Source organism: Budorcas taxicolor, chromosome 8 (genome assembly GCF_023091745.1).
Source record: "Budorcas taxicolor isolate Tak-1 chromosome 8, Takin1.1, whole genome shotgun sequence".
Lineage (NCBI taxonomy): Eukaryota > Metazoa > Chordata > Mammalia > Artiodactyla > Bovidae > Budorcas > Budorcas taxicolor.
Window position 1 is genome coordinate 67,897,376 of NC_068917.1, and position 19,602 is coordinate 67,916,977.

At 37.6% G+C, this 19,602-nt stretch overlaps 1 protein-coding gene across 1 annotated transcript in view; it reads left to right on the plus strand.

The window, feature by feature from the left end:
* The window catches only part of INVS (inversin), a 133,783-nt gene that overhangs the window by 17,054 nt on the left and 97,127 nt on the right, over window positions 1–19,602 (plus strand). Inside the window, exon 3 of the mRNA XM_052644796.1 lies at window positions 1,030–1,196. Coding sequence (XP_052500756.1) covers window positions 1,030–1,196 — 167 coding nt within the window. The remainder of the gene's footprint in view (window positions 1–1,029; window positions 1,197–19,602) is intronic.

The window sequence follows — 19,602 nt, forward strand, 5'->3', positions numbered from 1 at the left end:
TTCAGGGCATAATGCTTCATAAGGCTCCTTCCCTACAGTCTCTGTAGTATCAGATGGAAAGGAAAAGAGGTACAGTTTGTTGTCCCATGTGCTTTGAATAGAGGAAGTTAGTCAAAAGATTTCAGTGCTGCTGAGCTACTGTTGTCCTGATGTTTTGACTGGAGAGAACAGGCTTCTTGGGGAATTTTGTGAATGTGCCTCGTGGTGTTTCTGGTGTTCCGGCTACTTTAGCACCCAGGCCGTCTCTATATATAGGAGGCAAAAAAAACCGCAAATCTGAGAACTCAACACCACATTGTTCCTGGAGTTTCATTGTTCTCTAGCCAATTTGCCTTCCTTTCACCACCTTTCATTTATTTTTCCTGGAGTGTTTAGTTTTAATTAGCAGGAGGATTATGTGCTTGTTCCTTATTGTCTAGAACAGAAAGTCAATCATGACTCATTTTTGTAGTTCTCAGAAACATACCACAGTGCCCAGTGTATGGTCTACATTAAATAAGTATTTTTTTTTTTTTGACAAAGAGTAAGGGAGGAAAAAAATAACCTCATATCTCAAAATGTTAATTTAGTATAACATAGTAGTTAAGAACATACTGCTTAAAGTCAACACTCAGTTTGAATTTTAGCTTCACCATCTACTTTCAGTGTAAGGTGAAAAAGTTACCCAACTCCTCTGAGTCTCAATATCCTGTAATATAGGTATGGGGGTTCAATCTCTGGGTTGGGAAGATCTCCTAGAGAAGGCAATGGCAACCCACTCCAGTACTCTTGCCTGGAAAATCCCATGGACAGAGGAGCCTGGTAGGTTACAGTCCAAGGGGTTGCAAAGAGTCGGACACAACTGAGCAACTTATGACTATGACTATGACTATGACTGTCTCTCTCATAGGGGGAGTAAAACTGAGGTAGTATATTTAAGGCATTTACCCCAGTACTTGATGAGAAACAGCTAGTAAATATAGTTCCTAGTTATATTAGTGATAACAACAATAATTATCAAGTATCGCGATTTGTTTCTTGTCCTCACAGGGAACTCTGCCCTTAAAGACAAAGAAGATCAATTTGGGAGAACACCACTTATGTATTGTGTGTTGGCTGACAGACTGGATTGTGCAGATACTCTGCTGAAGGCAGGAGCAGATGTTAATAAAACTGACCATAGCCAGAGAACTGCCCTCCATCTTGCAGCTCAAAAGGTGAGAAGTCAAATTATTGTGAAGAGTAAACCTGCTTTGTGGTATTTGTAAATTGATTAGTGGAACTGTGCAGTGGACAGATGGTAAAGAAATCTCCAGTTTATAACTTTATTTTCATATGTTTTCTCAAAAAAATGCAGTCTTTAAACTGCAGAGAGTAAGCACAGATAACCATCACTTATTCAAGTTCCTCAAGCAATGAAGTTTATTTTCTTATCTAAGATTAAGCTGGGGAAAAGGAAGTAAAATTATATGGATAGTATGATTGGACTATGTTAAACTATATTTCAAGTCAGTTTATGCATTGGAAAAGGCAAAGAAAGAAAGAAAACTACCACACACTAAATTGTCAGTAGTTGTTGGGTTTGGGAATTTCCTGGCGGTTCAGTGGCTAGGACTCTGAGCTTCCATTGCAGGGAGCATGGGTTTGATCCTTGGTCAGGAACTAGCTGCAGTCCATGGGGTCGCGAAGAGTCGGATGACTGAGCGGCTTCACTTTCACTTTCATGCATTGGGGAAGGAAATGGCAACCCACTCCAGTGTTCTTGCCTGGAGAATCCCAGGGACGGGGAGCCTGGTGGGCTACCGTGTATGGGGTCGCATAGAGTCGGACACGACTGAAGCGACTTAGCAGCAGCAGCAGCAACTAAGATCCCAGAAGCCATCCACATGAAGCACAGCCTAAAAATAATAATTGTCAGTAGCGTTTGGATTGAAATAATGGGAATATATATGAATTTTAGTACTTCTCATTGTTTAAAATGTTTTCCTTAGTGAGTGTTACTTTTACAATAAAAAGCTGTAGTCTTGTAAAATATGTGGCATTAGAAGCATAAAAGAAATTTATTTTCTGAAATGTATTTTCAGTTTTTTTAAAATCTAAAACTATATTGCTAGTATAAATTATTTCAAATTTTTAAAGGCTTGTTAAGAGCTCAGCTTTTTTAGGATTAGGCATATCAAAAAATTTTTTAAACAGGAAGCTTCTAAACTTATTTGAAGATTTTATTTACCTGAAAACAGTTTTTCTCACCATGAAATTTTGGTCTATAAAATGTATTTCTGGTGCCTGGTATTTTTCTCTTTGTTCTTTTAGATACGTATTTTTGGAACAAAAAGCAATGAAAATTAGTTAGATCCAGCAGAAACTATTAGTTATTTCCCATTAAAAAATGTGAACCAGATATAGCTGATTAATTGAGGGGTTAGAAAAATACCTTTTCATTAGTTGAAAGCATAAAAAAAGATTGACATTAAGGTGTACTTCTGAATATGCTACTTATATGCGCTTATCAGTTGGGTCTGTCAGGTTATTTCCAAAGTTATTACTCTTGAATCTGCTTTTCATTACAGTAATTTAAAAGAATTCTCCCTCATTTTCAACCTCTCTTTTAACTACTGCTGAGGTATCTATGACCTTTCACCTAAGCTTGTCAGCTGTTAAAAGTATTCAGTCAGGAAGGGTAACTCTATTTAACTTGTTATCATAAAAAAATAAACATTTCAGATTGGGAATAACCCCAGTATTAAGAATTTAATACACTTTAGATTTTTTTTCATTGTGATTCATTTAGGTTTAAAACTCAACTTCACAAATGTAAGGGGAAACTAATTGCACATTAAATGGATCATGCGAGAAAAAAAGAGTTTAAGAGTTGATGATCCAATCATGTGACATTTTGTAGAGGTACAGTGTGAAAAAGTTGAAAGGGGAGTGCACAGCCAGTCGCGGGAATTGTTCAGTCTCTCAGTGAGATGCCGCACATCGTTTCCATTTGCTTTTTGTTTCTCCTTTATTTTTTTTGGTAGTGATTTCTTTAGTGTCAAAGAATAAATAGAACTATGATTTACATGTCACAGTTTACATAACTGATTTTTATAAATAACAACTTTCACAGTCTCGCACCTATCTGATAATTATGCATTTCCCCCGTCTCTGTGTTGCTGTGTGTATTTGTGTGTTTGCCAAGAGTCATAATACATCTTTAAGTTATACTTAAAGTATAGTATTAACTAGTATTAGTAGAATACTAGTTAAGTTATACTGGTATTAGTAGAATTTCCAGAATAAGGGTGATAATCATTGTTTAATACTCTACTCTGCCCACATCAGACCTGGGTGTTGTGTTTGGTTTTGTGTGTCATGCAAAGGCACCATTATTTAGAACCAGAGATAGTATAGTTCAAGCAGGAATAAGATGGTGGAGGATCTAGAAATAATTTTCAAAAACGGTTGGAGATGTCCCAGGTCTGTAGCCCAACCTGCCGTTCAGCAGTCACAGACCCAAATTCTCTTTAGAGAAAATAGCTTCACCTTAAACTTCCCATATATATTCAGCTCAGTTCAGTCGCTCAGTCGTGTCCAACTCTTTGCAACCCCATGGACTGCAGCACACCAGGCCTCCCTGTCCATCACCAACTCCCGGAGTTCACTCAAACTCATGTGCATTGAGTTGGGGATGCTATCCAACCATCTCATCCTCTGTCATCCCCTTCTCCTCCTGCCCATATAAATTAAAACAGACCAGATATGATCCCACAGTGAAAAATCACCAACACATAGGGAAGCGATGTACTGTCAAGGAGAGTCAGTGGAAACAATAAACAAATTTCTATCAAAAACATTAAAAACACAATATAAAGTAACCAGATGGAATATTTAATGGAATATTTAAAGATACATAAAAAAGAAATATTTAAAGATATAGAAAAGGAAATCATAGTAAAGAGCTACCAACCAGACACTTTCGTGACTAAGCATAAGTTCTCACCATGAACCCCTATTTTTGAACAGCTTGTCTGCCAAAAGCATCTGAAAACTTAACAAATATGTTGTTTGAAGACATTGGAAACAGTCAGCACAGGCAGGATCATTCAGAGAAGGGAAGCTTGTGAAATTAGCTCCACATTCATCCTGGCTTTTTCCTTTAAGGCGTTTTCCAAATTGGAATGTAAAAGAATGCAGCCCTAGCAGGAAGCAGGATTCTTAGAAAGATGGAAAAATCCAGGTGGAGTTTGGTGTTAGCAGTAGCTGGAACTTGAAAAGCAAACCCTGAAAACCTGAGTACAGATTCCTCACAAGTCATTAGCAGCTACTTTGGAAGAGGATAAGAATGGAGGTACATAAAAGCCATTATAGTTCAGGCCAAGAGAGAGGAAGAGTTGGATCCAGGAGATATAGTTGCCAAGTATCTGCTCGGTATCATGTTTATACACCTAGTAGTTGTTGTTCAGTTGCTCAGTCGTGTCTGACTCTTTGCAACCCCATAGACTGCAGCACTCCAGGCTTCCCTATCCTTCACCAGCTCCTGGACCTTGCTCAAACTCATGTCCATCGAGTCAGTGATGCCATCCAACATTCTCATCCCCTGTCATCCCCTTCTCCTCCTGTTTTCAGTCTTTCCCAGCTTGAGGGTCTTTTCTAACTAATCAGCTCTTTGCATCAGCTGGCCAAAGTACTGGAGCTTCAGCCTCAGTCCTTCCAGTGAATATTCAGGACTGATTTCCTTTAGGATTGGCTGGTTTGATCTTGCAGTTCACGGTACTCTCAAGTGTCTTCTCCAGCACCACAGTTCAAAATCATCAATTCTTCGATGCTCAGCTTTCTTTATGATCCAGTTCTCACATCTAAACATGACTACTGGAAAAACCATAGCTTTGACTATATAGACAGACCTTTGTGGGCAACGAAATGTCTCTGCTTTTTAATATGCTGTCTAGGTTGGTCATAGCAGGCGTCTTTTAATTTCATGGCTGCAATCACCATCTCCAGTGATTTTGGAGCCCAAGAAAAGAAAGTCTCTGTTGCCATTGTTTCCCATCTATTTGCCATGAAGTCATGGGACCAGTTGCCATGATCTTAGTTTTTTGAATGTCGAGTTTTAAGCCAGTTTTTTCACTCTCCTCTTCCACCTTCATCAAGAGGTTCATCTTTAGTTCCTCTTTGCTTTGTGACATTCGGGTGGTGTCATCTACATATTTGAGGTTATTGATATTTCTCCCGGCAATCTTGATTCCAGCTTGTGCTTCATCCAGCCCAGCATTTCGCATGATGTACTCTGCATAGAAGTTAAACAAGCAGGGTGACAATATACAGCCTTGACTTACTCCTTTCCCAATTTGGAACCAGTCTGTTGTTCCATGTCTGGTTCTAACTGTTGTTTCTTGACCTGCATATAGATTTCATAGGAGGCAGGTCAGGTGGTCTGGTATCCCTATCTTTTTAAGAATGTTCCACAGTTTGTTGTTGTGATCCACACAGTCAAAGGCTTTAGCGTAGTCAATGAAGCAGAAGTAGATATTTTTCTGGAATTCTCTTACTTTTTCTATGATCCAGCGAGTGTTGGCAGTTTGATCTCTAGTTCCTTTGCCTTTTCTAAGTCTGTCTTGAACATCTGGAAGTTCTTAGTTCACGTACTGTTTGAAGCCTTCCTTGGAGAATTTTGAGCACTACTGTGCTAGCATATAAAGTGATGGCAATTATATGGTAGTTTTAACATTCTTTGGCATTGCCTTTCTTTGGGATTGGAATGAACTGACCTTTTCCAGTCCTGTGGCCACTGCTGAGTTTTCCAAATTTGCTGGCATATTAAGTGTAGTGCTTTAACAGCATCATCTAGAGAGAATATTAAAAAATGAATAATATAGCTGCTATAAATAAGTACTGTCAATACTGAGCCCTATTAAACTTCACATCCCTTTGTTTAGTGAAGTTATCTGATATTTTGGATACCAAATATTCTTTTCAAGTATTGTCTGTCTTAATTCTATTATCTGTGAACTCAAAAGTGCTACTTATGTAACACTGATATTCATATATATGTGCATGCATGCATACATTCAACATATGTTAAAAACTTACTGTATAACAGGCACTGTGCTAGGCATTGGAATGCAAAGATGAAAGACATGATTCCTGCTCTTAAACTGCTCACAAACACCATGGATAAAGATATTAAATAACAAAAAAGATATTAAGTAACAAAGTTGGCCTATCTACTGTAAAGTATATATACTTACATGTGATATTAATTTACCTAAGTGTTTTGTAAATTTCAACAGCCATAACATGTAAGTAGTCATTGCCATTATTACTGACCCAAAGATTAACCATTTTCATATATTATTTATTATGGTTTTGGGTTTTTTGTGATAATGAACTATGTTGTGGTATCTTAGGTTGATTAATAGGAAAAACTCATGTTTGCATAGCATCTCATTCATATCTCTGTTGGAGCCCCACTGTCTCATATGTGTGATAATTATTACTTACTTGTGTCTTTCCCACCAGATTGGAGTTCTGGATGAGAGACTTGTTTTATTTATTTTTGAATCCCCCAGAATCTAGCACAGTGTCTGATTTGTCTTGGTTGAATGAATGAATACATTTTGTGTCACTTATATAGAAAGTCATTATTAATACAAATGCTAGACATTTTGTTTGTTAGAAACGTTTATCCAATTTCAAAATACGTACATGGTAAAAGCTTATTGAACTGTGTCGATTGACTTAGTTATTCTGACACATACTTTTCTGGAAACAAATTACTATTAGTCCAAGCAGCTAAGGAAATTATACACATGAGAATAAAATTAATCTCAATATACTGTATGTTTGTACCTAGTTTGTTTTTCATTTAGCACACTCAGTTTAATCCAAGAAAGAAATCAATCATACCTTTTCTGGGTTTCTCACAAAAGATATCTGTTAGAAATGTTTTGATTCGGGGAAGCTACTGTTTCTCTGATTTCAACAGATACATTTATTTATTGATAAGGATAAAAAAAGCTTTAGCAATCTCACTAAATGTCAATAATTGTGCATTTTTAATCTTCCAGGAGGTTATTAATTTGGCTTCAAGAAGATGAATATTACCCACCCGCTTTGAAAAATTATATCATGTTAAATACACAAAGAAACCTCAGGTTGTGGTTGAGTGTTCTTTTTTTATTCATAAAAGAGAATTCTCAATTCATCTCTGAAAACTAAATATTAATTTTCAGTTCTAAAAATACATTTGCATGTTAATGCTTTAAAAAGTAAAGAAGAGTAGAATACCTCTGAAACTTTTCTTGAAAAATTAACACCAACAGCATTTGGTTTCCTTATCTTACACTCATATACAGATGTCTCTGTATACTTGAGACGTATGCACTACTATATATGTGTTATACCTCATTAAAAATCTATTATAAAAAAAATGATAAAATATCCAGAACTTTGTGACCATTATTTGTAGTTCAGCAAAAGGAGAATGGAAGCAAGAATGGTTCCTAGCCTAGACTTTTTTGTTGTTATTATTCATTGTTATAATTTCTTAATTTTTATTTTATATTGGAGTTAGTTGATTAACAATGTTGTGTTAGTTTCAAGTGTACAGCAAAGTTATACAGTTATACATACACATGTATCTGTTCTTTTTCAAATTCTTTTCCCATTTAGGTTATTATGGAGTACTGAGCAGAGTTCCCTGTGCTATCCAGTAGGTCCTTGTTTGGTTATCTGTTTTAAATATAGCAATATGTATGTGTCAGTCCCCAAATCCTAATCTATCCCTCCCTCCACCACAGTTCCCCTCCAGCAACCCCAAGTTCCTTCTCTAAGTCTGTGCATCTATTTCTGTTTTGTAAACAAAATCGTTTGTATCATTTTTTCAGATTCTGCATGTAAGTGAAGTAATATGATATTTGTCCTTCTCTCTCTGATATTTGTATGTAATCTCCGGGTCCATCCATGTTCCTGCAAATGGCATTATTTCTTTTTTTATGGCTGAGTAGTATTCCATTGTATATATGTACCTATGTATGTACCACATCTTCTTTATCCGTTCATTTATCGATGGACATTTAGATTGCTTCTATGCTTTGGCTACTGTAAACAGTGATGAAATGAACATTGGGGTGCATGTCTCCTTTTGAACCATGTTTTTCTCTGGATATCTTCTCAGAGGAGTGGGATTGCTGGGTCATATGGTAACTCTATTTTTAGTTCCTTAAGGACTCTCCGTACTGTTCTCCATAGCAACTGTACCAATTTACATTCCCACCAATGGTGTAGGAGGGTTCCATTTTCTTCATACCCTCTCTATCATTTATTGTTTGTAGACTTTTTAATGATGGCCATTTTGCCCGATGTGAGGTGATTATCTCATTGTAGTTTTGATTTGCATGTCTCTAATAATTAGCGATGTTGAGCATCTTCTCATGTGCCTCTTGGCCATCTGTATGTCTTCCTTGGAGAAATGTCTGTTTAGATGTTCTGTCCATTTGTTGATTGGGTTGTTTGTTTCTGGCCCAGGCTTTTAAGCACTCAGGTCACATTTCCCCAGCCTTCACCTCAGGAGCTATTTGGAAGCCTTGTATCTATGCTATAATCCAGTGGTTCTTAAGTATGAGCACACAGCAAGATGACCTGGAGTGTTTAGTGGGTGCTCCCAGGCATCTCTGTGACTGTATTCACTCAGTCTGTTTAAAACCAATTTAATAAGCGCTCACTCTCCCACAAACTATAGCCAGTGGATATCTGAAGTGTAAGCAAATGGGGTTTTAGCTGTTGGTGTGCTTCAGGTGGCTCAGTGATAAAAGAATGCGCCTGCCAGTGCAGGAGACACAGGTTCAATCTTTGGGTCAGGAAGATCCCCTGGAGGAGGAAATGGCAGCCCACTCCAGTATTCTTGCCTGGAAAAATCCCATGGAGAGAGGAATCTAATCGACTCCAGTCCATAGCGTTGCATGGAGTCGAACACTGCTGAGCCACTAAGTACATGCTTCTAAAAGAAGGCACCAAAAGGCATTTGCAATGCCCACATTACATAGAAAGTCTGATCTTATAAAACCCTTATATTCTGGAATTTTAATGATTGCTCAAGACCACCTCTGGACTGAGATGGGCTATGTTAACAACCTTTATGTACTATTCCATTTGACTTCAGCCCTAGCTAAGCTGCCTTTTCTGGCAGAGAGAGTCTTAACCTGAAAAATCTTAGCTTCATTACATTCTAACTTCTTAGGTTTCCAAGCCAGTATCAAGTTTGTCCTCTTCTGAGTACTTAGAAACTGTATTTAAACCTGTCTGCTGGTTTTCCAGTTTAGAACCTGATTTCAAATAATTAGGGTCTTTGAATTGAGTGTTCCAACCAAATGAGTGTTTCAACCAAAACCAAGATTGGTCTATTTTTAAACAAATCTGAGACTTGAAATAAAAACCTGTCCATTCTTTAATATTTTGACTATAGTTAATGCACTTCTACTTTCATAGTTACAAGAAACAAAATGTCAGCAAATCTTGATAGATATCACTACTTCTGAGTTGTTCTAACATAGTACAGCTCCAAGCCACCTGATGCAAAGAGCTGACTCAATGGAAAAGACCCTGATGCTGGGAAAGATTGAGGGCAGGAAGAGAAGGGGTTGACAGAGGATGAGATGGTTGAATGGCATCATCGACTCAGTGGATGTGAATTTGAGCAAGTTCCAGGAAATAGTGAAGGACAGGTAAGCCTGGCATGCTGCAGTTCATGGAGTCGCAAAGAGTTAGACAGGACTTAGCAACTGAACAACCATAACAACATAGTTCTAGTAAGAATAAAACCTTCATAGTAGCTTCTTAGCAATTAGAATAGTTGAATATTAACTGTTTTCTATAGAAGTAAACTGAGGTCTGGTTTGAGTTCTTCAAGGCCACTTTTTCACTTGCAGATTCAGGAATTATCTTGTTTTTCTGATTCCCAGCTCAGTGCTCCTGGTAATGCTCCACTGAAGGAGAACTCACTCTTCTGCAGCTTACTTTTTCAGACCTCTGGTTCTGTCATAGAGAAATTCTGAAATCCAGCTTCCCAGTCATCTTCCCGCCAAAGTACCTAAGTCTTTCTTTGTCCCTTCCTTCCTTCCTTCCTTTCTCTTCTGACAAAGCAAAAGACTTTATTGGAAAGAAGTGCTCAAGCAGAGAACCATGAAGTAAGGGAACCCAGGAGAACTGCTCTCCAACAGGCTTCTTTCTTATGGGCCAGATTCAGAATTTAAACCCAGAGCTAATGCCTTTACATTAGTTTTTTTCTTCTTCTTCTTCTTCTTTATGTTGTAATACCTCCCAAACACAGAAGAACAGCCTTGCAGGCTGTGTTTTGAAAACTATGTCGCTTGCAGCATTGTGTTTCGAACGTGATCATGTTTTCTACTACCATATTCATTTTCTAATCATCTTTATCTCTTCTCTGACCCCCACTTTTACTAAGCCATGAAAATTCAGGCATCTGCTTTCCACGACTAGAGATCCCCACAAGCCTAGATTCCCATGGAAACCAATCAGAAACTAAAAGGAAAAGAAAGAGTATATATTGAATTTCCCTGAGACCTACAGCTTGTTTTTCATTAGACTCATGCTGATTTCTTTTAAACTCTGGGCATGGGGCCAGTGAATATTTTTACAGCTGATAAAAAGGAACTTCAGATCCATTTACTTTCATTTAAACTTCTAAAAATTAATTTTGTATATAACATCAATTCCAAAGAAAATGTGATCATTAATTTGCTAATTACCTTCTTGTGTCTTAGAACTGTATTTGTTCATATAATTTTCTCTGCTTGTTTTTTGTACATTTTACTGTTCAGAATTGAAATGAGAGGGAATCAGGGGGCTCATTATTCCCAAAATATGAATATTGTCAGCCCCTGGACACAGCATTTTTCTTGTGACCAATCATAGACCTCTTTATAGCTCTTCTGACTATGAAGCTTTTCCAAAGCCCAGATGATCATTTACTAATATAATAAGAGAAATATAACCAAAATGCTAAACTAAGGGGGTATCAAGAAAACCAGGGAAGAGGCACCTGGGGAAAGCAAATCAGAGCTGTAAATAAGGCAGTCAGAATAGTCTTCACTGAGATGGAAGCAGTCACATTGGAAGCAAGACTTGTAGAAGGTGAGAAAGTAAGCCATGTAAATAACTGAGGGAAGAACTTTCTTTCATTCCAGGCTGGAGGAACGGTCAGAACAAAGACTTAAAGTGGGAGCATGCCTGGAATATTGGAGGAGTAACAAAGAGGCTAGCGTGGTGATAATGAGTGAGCAAGGGGAGAGTAGTCGGTCATGAGGACAAGACAGAAATGGGTGCCAGATTCACTAAGCCTTTCGGCCATTGTCAGGAATATGTTTTTATTCTGAACCAGATGGAGGAGGCATTGGAGGGTTTTGAGGAAAGAAGTGATATGATCCGACATGTCTTAAAAATAATCATTGTGGTACTTCCTCTGGCAATCTAGTGGTTAAGATTCACTTCTTCCACTGCAAGGGGCACAGGTTCGATCCTTGATCAGGAAACTAAGATCCCACATGCCATGGGGCATGACCAACAGTGTAATAATAATAATCATGATGGCCAAGTGAAGAAATTTTTCTCCAGTTTTACTATTCCTTCACTCCTTCTTCATAGAATGTTTTCAAGTCTCTGTTCCATCCTGAATCTTTCACCATATATGTATTTGGAGACCACAATTTTAAGTCTAGGGGTGCTTATTGTTACTGGGTTGATTGTTTCTAAGCCATAGCAGTAGACACTGCTTGGAAATATTTTTTAAATAAAAATATAGTTTTATCATTTCCTATTCTAATTCAGGACTAAGTTTGGTTGGTTGTTTATGTGTGTGTGTAGTTCTTTGGTTTTTTAGACTTACCCACTGTTATCTTACATTTCTACCCCTTTTTCTTATGCAGCTGAGAATGATGGAGTATCATATCACACACACACACACACACACACACACACACACACACTTTATTTTTTACCTTGTTTACTGTCTCATACTCTACCGCAATGTAAACTCTATAAAGTTAGGGATTCTTTTGGTCTGTTTTATTCACCGTTTTCCTCCTGTTGCCTAGAACAGTGCCTGGTACATGGTTCATGGTCAAAAAATGTTCATTAAATGAATGAGTGTGTTTCTAAAGTTACAGCTTCATTAGCTTTCCAGCATTCCCTACATTATGTATGTATTCTTAACTAAAAACATGTACTGACTTTCCAGTTGTCTTTTAGAATATTTTTTAAAGGAACAATAGATCTGCTTTGCTATCTCTTTTTCTCATGCAACCCTCCATCCCCACCCCAATGACTCTTGCTTGTTCTTCATAGAATACTTCCTCTCTTGAGACTGTATTTCTTTTTTCTTTTTTTCCTCTCTTCTTCTAGTAAATAGCCATAGACTGTCCATTTGAACTGACTCTCATTGGAAAGTGAGTCAGTGTAGCCTAGTGGAGAGCGAAGGACTGAGTATTTGCATCTCCAGAATGTTTGTATTGACAAATGGCAGTCAGTTATTGACATTTATGTCCCTTGGTGATACTTCAATTGGCTTATCTTTGCTGGTCAAATGCCTTAATTGTTCTGGCCTTTAATTCAGTCAACGTTGGAGTTAGAGCAGAGGGGAAAGAGAAGGAGCAAGCCTAACAGAACATCAAGCTTGAGCTAGGAGGCTGCTGGCAATGATCAGCCTGTCATAATGTTATGATTTGTTCATTTTTATACCATTTATTAGCCTTTACTTGTTGTGCCATTTGGCCTCCAGGGCAGATAAAGTGCTGTCTAATTTGGTAGGTTTGCTTCTGTCAGAGCAGCCTCGACAGGGAAGGTGTTAGCTGCAGTGACAAGTAATCAATAGCTGTCGTTGTCATGAGGAACGTGAGCAGTTGGGCCTTTCATCTGGAGGATTAGAGGTCTAATTGGATTGAGAATAGGGAGGGTGGGCTGTTGGATAACCCTGTCAGCCTTGTGAAGCTGTCAAATGTCGGCCTTATTCATGGTGAAGGGAATAAGGAACGTGTGCTTTTAGAATTGAGGGGGAAGGCATGTGAAAGCCCTTTATACAAAAGAATGGATCCTGAAGTCGACGTAGCTAAAATAGGCTCCCTTTTTTATTTAATTAGAGATCCCTTTGGATAATAAATCTATGTAACGTTAAACGATATCTTCAAGCGTGGATGTACAAACACACACACATACACACAATACAAATCTACATTGGTTCTTTTTGTCTTTGATCACACTAAAAGGTAAACTGCTTAAGTGGAGATTAGAAATGAAACTATAGGGGAGAGATTGCATAAATTGACATCTCATTGTCAGAACTAAAAAGTGATAAAGATTTTAAAGTGTTATTAAAAGAAAATGACAGAGACATTAAAGGATAGATGAGTTAATAATGAAGTATGGATATTTGATAGTATTTTTCTCCCATACTCATTTAGAAATATTGTTCCTTATAAAACAAAATCTTTCATTTACTCCTACATGAACTAACCCAAAAAATGAAGTTATGCATTAGCTAAATTGTTCCTTCCAAATAATACACAATTTTTTATTTCTTAGTGAATTAGAACAGGTGCTAGAATTGGATTTAAATGATACCAATGCTATTGTGTCTAATTCAGGCTCAAAATCACTTCTCTTGTATATCCCTATATACTTATGCTGTTCTTCTATATGTATCATATATTTGTAGTATGAATGAAGAAAGTACTTGGAAAAAATGAGTTAGTTTATTCTCTAATGTAGAGAGATCCTATTACCACCTCTTCAAGGCCAAGTAAATGACTTTAAATTTCAGGAACGAACTATGAAACGAACTTAACAGTGATAAATGGTAAACATTTATGTTTCCTTATACGTACACTATGTACAAATTAAATTCAGTGCATTTTTGTCATTCAAAAGCATATATAATTTTTAAAAATGCTTCTGTAGTATACTGAGTACTGAGAGCATTTGTAAGCATTATTTATACAGTATATCTTCATGAAAGCTTGAATAAAGGTATGTTGACAGTAATGTCAAGAGTGTATGAATAAGCATTTGTAGGTTATGGATTATGTCTTCAGCCCATCCCTATAGCTCCATGGTCTCTTTGCTATAGTCATTCAAAGCTCTGCTGACCAATTTGAAATGACTCAAAAAAGTATGCCAAAAGAACTGAATGATGTACAAACTAGACACTGCGTAGATGAACCCAGTGACCCCACTAGGCCTTCAAACTCTGAGAGTCATTATCATTACAAATATTTTGTTAAGTTCTTCCTGCCTAAGTGCTATCTTGAAGAGTCTATTATAGTCCATAAAGATTCTATTCTTTATAGTCCATAATGCATATTATAAAAATTCTCAATACTGCTGACTAAGCGTTTAGATTTATTATTGAAAGTACTTGTTTTGTTTGATCTAAGTTAGGAAAATTTTTAAGTTTCAAAGCAACTCTCCAAGGGTTGCAGAAATCTCTCAGATTTCATGCAGTTCTTCTATAGTTACATCTGTGAGAATATAATTGTGACCACATTTTCTTAAGCGAAATTGCTCACAGGAAATGGTAGAAGCAAACTTGTTGTCCTTGCAAAAGAAGTTTAACATTTAAGTAGCTAGATTCACATTAGGGTGTTTGATCAAAACATACTGTCTGTGACCGATAAGTGGCATCTTTGCTGTTGAAGTCACATTAGGTTACTTTATTGCCTTGTAACTCCTGATAATCTTATTGATTCTTTCATTTAACAAGTGTTTATGCAAAAGCCTCTATGCTAAGTTTCAGAAATAAACCATGAACAGGACATGATCCTGCCCTCAAAGACTTCATAGTTTAATGGGAAAAACAGATAAGGTAAACAAATGGTACTTAGACTATATAACATGCTCAAAATTCTCCAAGCTAAGCTTCAACAGTACACAAACCAAGAACTTCCAGATCTTCAAGTTGGACTTAGAAAAGGTAGAGGAAAGTGAAATTGAAAGTCGCTTAGTCCTGTCCAACTCTTTGCGACCCCATGGACTATACAGTACATGAATTCTCCAGGCCAGAATACTGGACTGGGTAGCCTTTCCCTTCTCCAGGGGATCTTCCCAACCTAGGGACTGAACCCAGGTTTCCTGAATTGCAGGCGGATTCTTTACCAGCTGAGCCACAAGGGAAGTCCAAGAACACTAGAGTGGGTAGCCTATCCCTTCTCCAGTGGATGTTCCCGACCCAGGAATCGAACTAGGATCTCTTACATTGCAGGTGGATTTTTTACCAACTGACCTATAAGGGAAGCTCTTAAAGGCAGAGGAACCAGAGATCAAATTGCCAACAACCATTGGATCATAGAAAAAGCAAGAGAATTCCAGAAAAATATGTACTTCTGCTTTATTGACTATGCTAAAGCCTTTGACTATGTGGATCACAACAAACTGTGGAACATTCTTAAAGAGATGGGAATATCAGACCACCTGACCTGCCTCCTGTGAAATCTATATACAGGTCAAGAAACAACAGTTAGAACGAGACATGGAACAACAGACTGGTTCCAAATTGGGAAAGGAGTACGTCAAGGCTGTATATTGTCACCCTGCTTATTTAACTTCTGTGCAGAGTACGTCATGAGAAATGCCAGGCTGGATGAAGCACAAGCTGGAATCAAGATTGCTGGGAGAAATATCAATAACTTCAGATATGTAGATGACACCACCCTAATGTCACAAAGCAAAGAGGAACTAAAGAGTCTCTTGATGAAGGTGAAAGAGGAGAGTGAAAAAACTGGCTTAAAACTCAACATTCAAAAAACTAAAATCATGGCATCTGGTCCCATGACTTCATGGCAAATAGATGGGAAACAATGGAAATAGAGACTTTTTTTTCTTAGGCTCCAAAATCACTGCAGATGGTGACTGCAGCCATGAAATGAAAAGATGCTTGCTCCTTGGAAGAAAAGCTATGACCAACCTAGACAGCATATTAAAAAGCAGAGACATTACTTTGCCCACAAAGGTCTGCTAGTCAAAGCTATGGTTTTTCCAGTAGTCATGTATGGATGTGAGAGTTGGATCATAAAGAAGGCTGAACATCGAAGAATTGATGCTTTTGAACTGTGGTGTTGGAGAAGACTCGAGAGTCCCTTGAACTGCGAAGAGATCAAACCAGTCTACCCTAAAGGAAATCAGTCCTGAATATTCATTGGAAGGGCTGAAGCTGAAGCTGCAATACTTTGGGCACCTGATGGGAAGAACTGACTCATTGGAAAAGACCCTGATGTTGGGAAAGATTGAAGGCAGGAGAAGAAGGGGACAACAGAGGATGAGATGGTTGGATGGCATCACCGACTCGATGGACATGAGTTTGAGCAAGTTCTGGAGCTGGTGATGGACAGGAAGGCCTGGTGTGCTGCAGTCCATGGGGTTGCAAACAGTCAGACACAACTGAGCGACTGAACTGAATTGAGACTATAATGTTCTTGCGTTAAATCCTAGAAGAGGAATAAGCTTAGGGATATTGTGGAGAAAAGTGAGGGGCACCTAAGCCACCATGGTGTGTAAACAAATAGCATCTGCTAAGTGGAGAGAGAAAAGAGGTAGGGAGACCACTTCAAGAATATCTTGGAGTGTTGTTGGCAATTTGGTCTCTGGTTCCTCTGCCTTTTCTAAAACCAGCTTGAACATATGGAAGTTCATGGTTCACATATTGCTGAAGCCTGCCTTGGAGAATTTTGAGCATTACTTTACTAGCGTGTGAGATGAGTGCAATTGTCTGGTAGTTTGAACATTCTTTGGCATTGCCTTTCTTTGGGATTGGAATGAAAACTGACCTTTTCCAGTCCTGGGGCCACTTGCTGAGTTTTCCAAATTTGCTGGCGTATTGAGTGCAGCACTTTCACAGCATCATCTTTCAGGATTTGAAATAGCTCAACTGGAATTCCATCACCTCCACTAGCTTTGTTCGCAGTGATGCTTTCTAAGGCCCACTTGACTTCACATTCCAGGATATCTGGCTCTAGGTGAGTGATCACACCATTGTGATTATCTGGGTCGTGAAGATCTTTTTTGTGCAGTTCTTCTGTGTATTCTTGCCACCTCTTCTTAATATCTTCTGCTTCTGTTAGGTCCATACCATTTCTCTCCTTTATCGAGCTCATCTTTGCATGAAATGTTCCCTTGGTATTTCTAATTTTCTTGAAGAGATCTCTAGTCTTTCCCGTTCTATTGTTTTCCTCTATTTCTTTGCATTGATCGCTGAAGAAGGCTTTCTTATCTCTCCTTGCTATTCTTTGGAACTCTGCATTAAGATGCTTATATCTTTCCTTTTCTCCTTTGCTTTTTGCTTCTCTTCTTTTCACAGCTATTTGTAAGGCCTCCCCAGACAGCCATTTTGCTTTTTTGCCTTTCTTTTCCATGGGGATGGTCTTGATCACCATGGAAAAGAATATATAGTCTACTGTATATGGATCACTGACTATGAGGTATAAAATATGGAGAGATGATATTGGGCAAGTGAAATGGAGTCAAACCTTAATGGACCCTACATGGAGAACTGTGAAAGCACTTGAAATTTTATTGAAGGGTTTTATTTAAATATGATTATATTGGGCTGAAGGAAATGGATTTGCAGCCAACTCACCAATGCCTTTCTGATCACCACATTCAAATTCTTTTCCTAAGTCCTCATCTTCTTTGGCTTCATTGGTACACTTGACCTTTTTTATAACCCTCTCCATGAATTTCTTTCTTTTTCCTGAGTTGTATTACCTGTTACAGTGGCAAAAATATTGCACTAGACTCAGAAGTCAAAAGACCTAGATGGATGACATAGGTTCTATTCCTTTATAACTAAGTGATTTGGGGCAAGTTTTAAGCATAATTGCTCTGGGCTTCTGTTTCATATTCTTTAAATTTGTGATAATACTAATCTCAAATGGTTCTAATGCTTAAATCATGAATTTGAAAGGACCCTTTGTTTCTGCTAAGGGGTATATATTCTGAAGAGACCTGACTTGAATCTCAAAGTGATAAGTCTGTTAAGTTAGGAAAAGCATGTATTCAAGCACATTAAATGAGTCACTTCAAAGCTAAAATTAAGAAACAACCACCGAGATAATCAGGTAACAGTTCTGAGAATCTTTTATTTGATCTTCTCTTATGAACCTTTGCACTTTTTATCCTGTATTGTGATTATTTATGAACAAATCAAGTGTTCTGGAGTGCTATCAAAGTTATCTTTGTATCCCCTTGCAATCATTTCACTAAATAAGTGTTAAATATTTGTGTATTGGGAGAAATGAAACAAGGAATTATTGTGCTAGTATTGTAAGAATTCGTTCTGTATACAGTTTCATATTCAAATCCTTGAATCTATGTGTTCTTTCATTTTCAGTTTTGCAGACATGTTTAAAATAGCATTTACTCTGTAAAACCTTTTATTACCCAAACTTTAGGATTTTTTAACAAAATATAGCATACCCTCTTTGGCAGCACATATATGAAACAAAATGTAGTATTTGACTTACAGTGAGAGAGAGGAAAGGACAGAGCCGTGATACTGACCTCACCTGCTTGATTAAGGAAAAATAAGAGAAGTTGTGTTACCCAGTTTGTTGTAAGGGTTCAGCAGGAGGGGATGTTGCATCATGTAGAGATCATACTTGATCTGTAATCACGGATAGCTATCGTCAGCACAAGACCCAAAATAAAATAGTTAAGTGGTACTTATGTGAATGGTCAAGACTACCTAAATGTGTCTTCCATCCTCAGGTTGGTGCAGTGTCTGTCAACCATCTAGAGAGCTTTTTAAACTTAAGAACGCCTTTTCCATTTGCAGCAACATGGATGGACCTAGAGATTATCATACTAAGCAAAGTAAGTCAGAAGAAGAAAGACAAATACCATATGATATCGTTTATATTGGAATCTAAAATATGACACAAATTAGCATATCTCCAAAACAGAAACAGACTTACAGAGATAAAGAACAGGCTTATGGTTGCCAGGTGGGAGGAAGGGTAGGAGATTAGCACATGGATGCATAAACAACAAAATCCTACTGTATAGCACAGGAAACTAATGTATTCAATATCCGGTGATAAACCATAATGGAAAAGAATATGAAAAAGAATATATATGTATATATAACTGAATCACTTTACTGTATACAGAAATTAACACTTTACTGTACAGCAGAAATTAACATTATAAATTATACTTCAATAAAAATATTTTTTTAAAAAAATGAAAAATAACAACACCTGTTAATGATGGTGTAGCTCATTTTGGATCATCCTTCCCACAAAATTCATTTTAATACTCTGGACAAAATTTAAAAACAACTACCTAGAGGAAGTGAAGAGTGAACAGAAGCATGCTGAAGTTGGAGAGAAATAAACTCTTGGAATAAGTAAAGACAAGGAGGCTTTGAATGGGTTTCCACTTTTATCACTGGGCCTAGTCAGTTCTTCAAGGAAGAGGAAAACTGAATAGAAGTCTGCACTGGTGCTACTTGTGAGGAATCAGAGGACAGCATTTAGGATGATGGCTCCAAATCAAGAAAGGTATAGAATAAAGCGTTTGTTGCTCAGTCATGTTCGACTCTTTGTGACTCCACAGACCATAGCCCACCAGGCC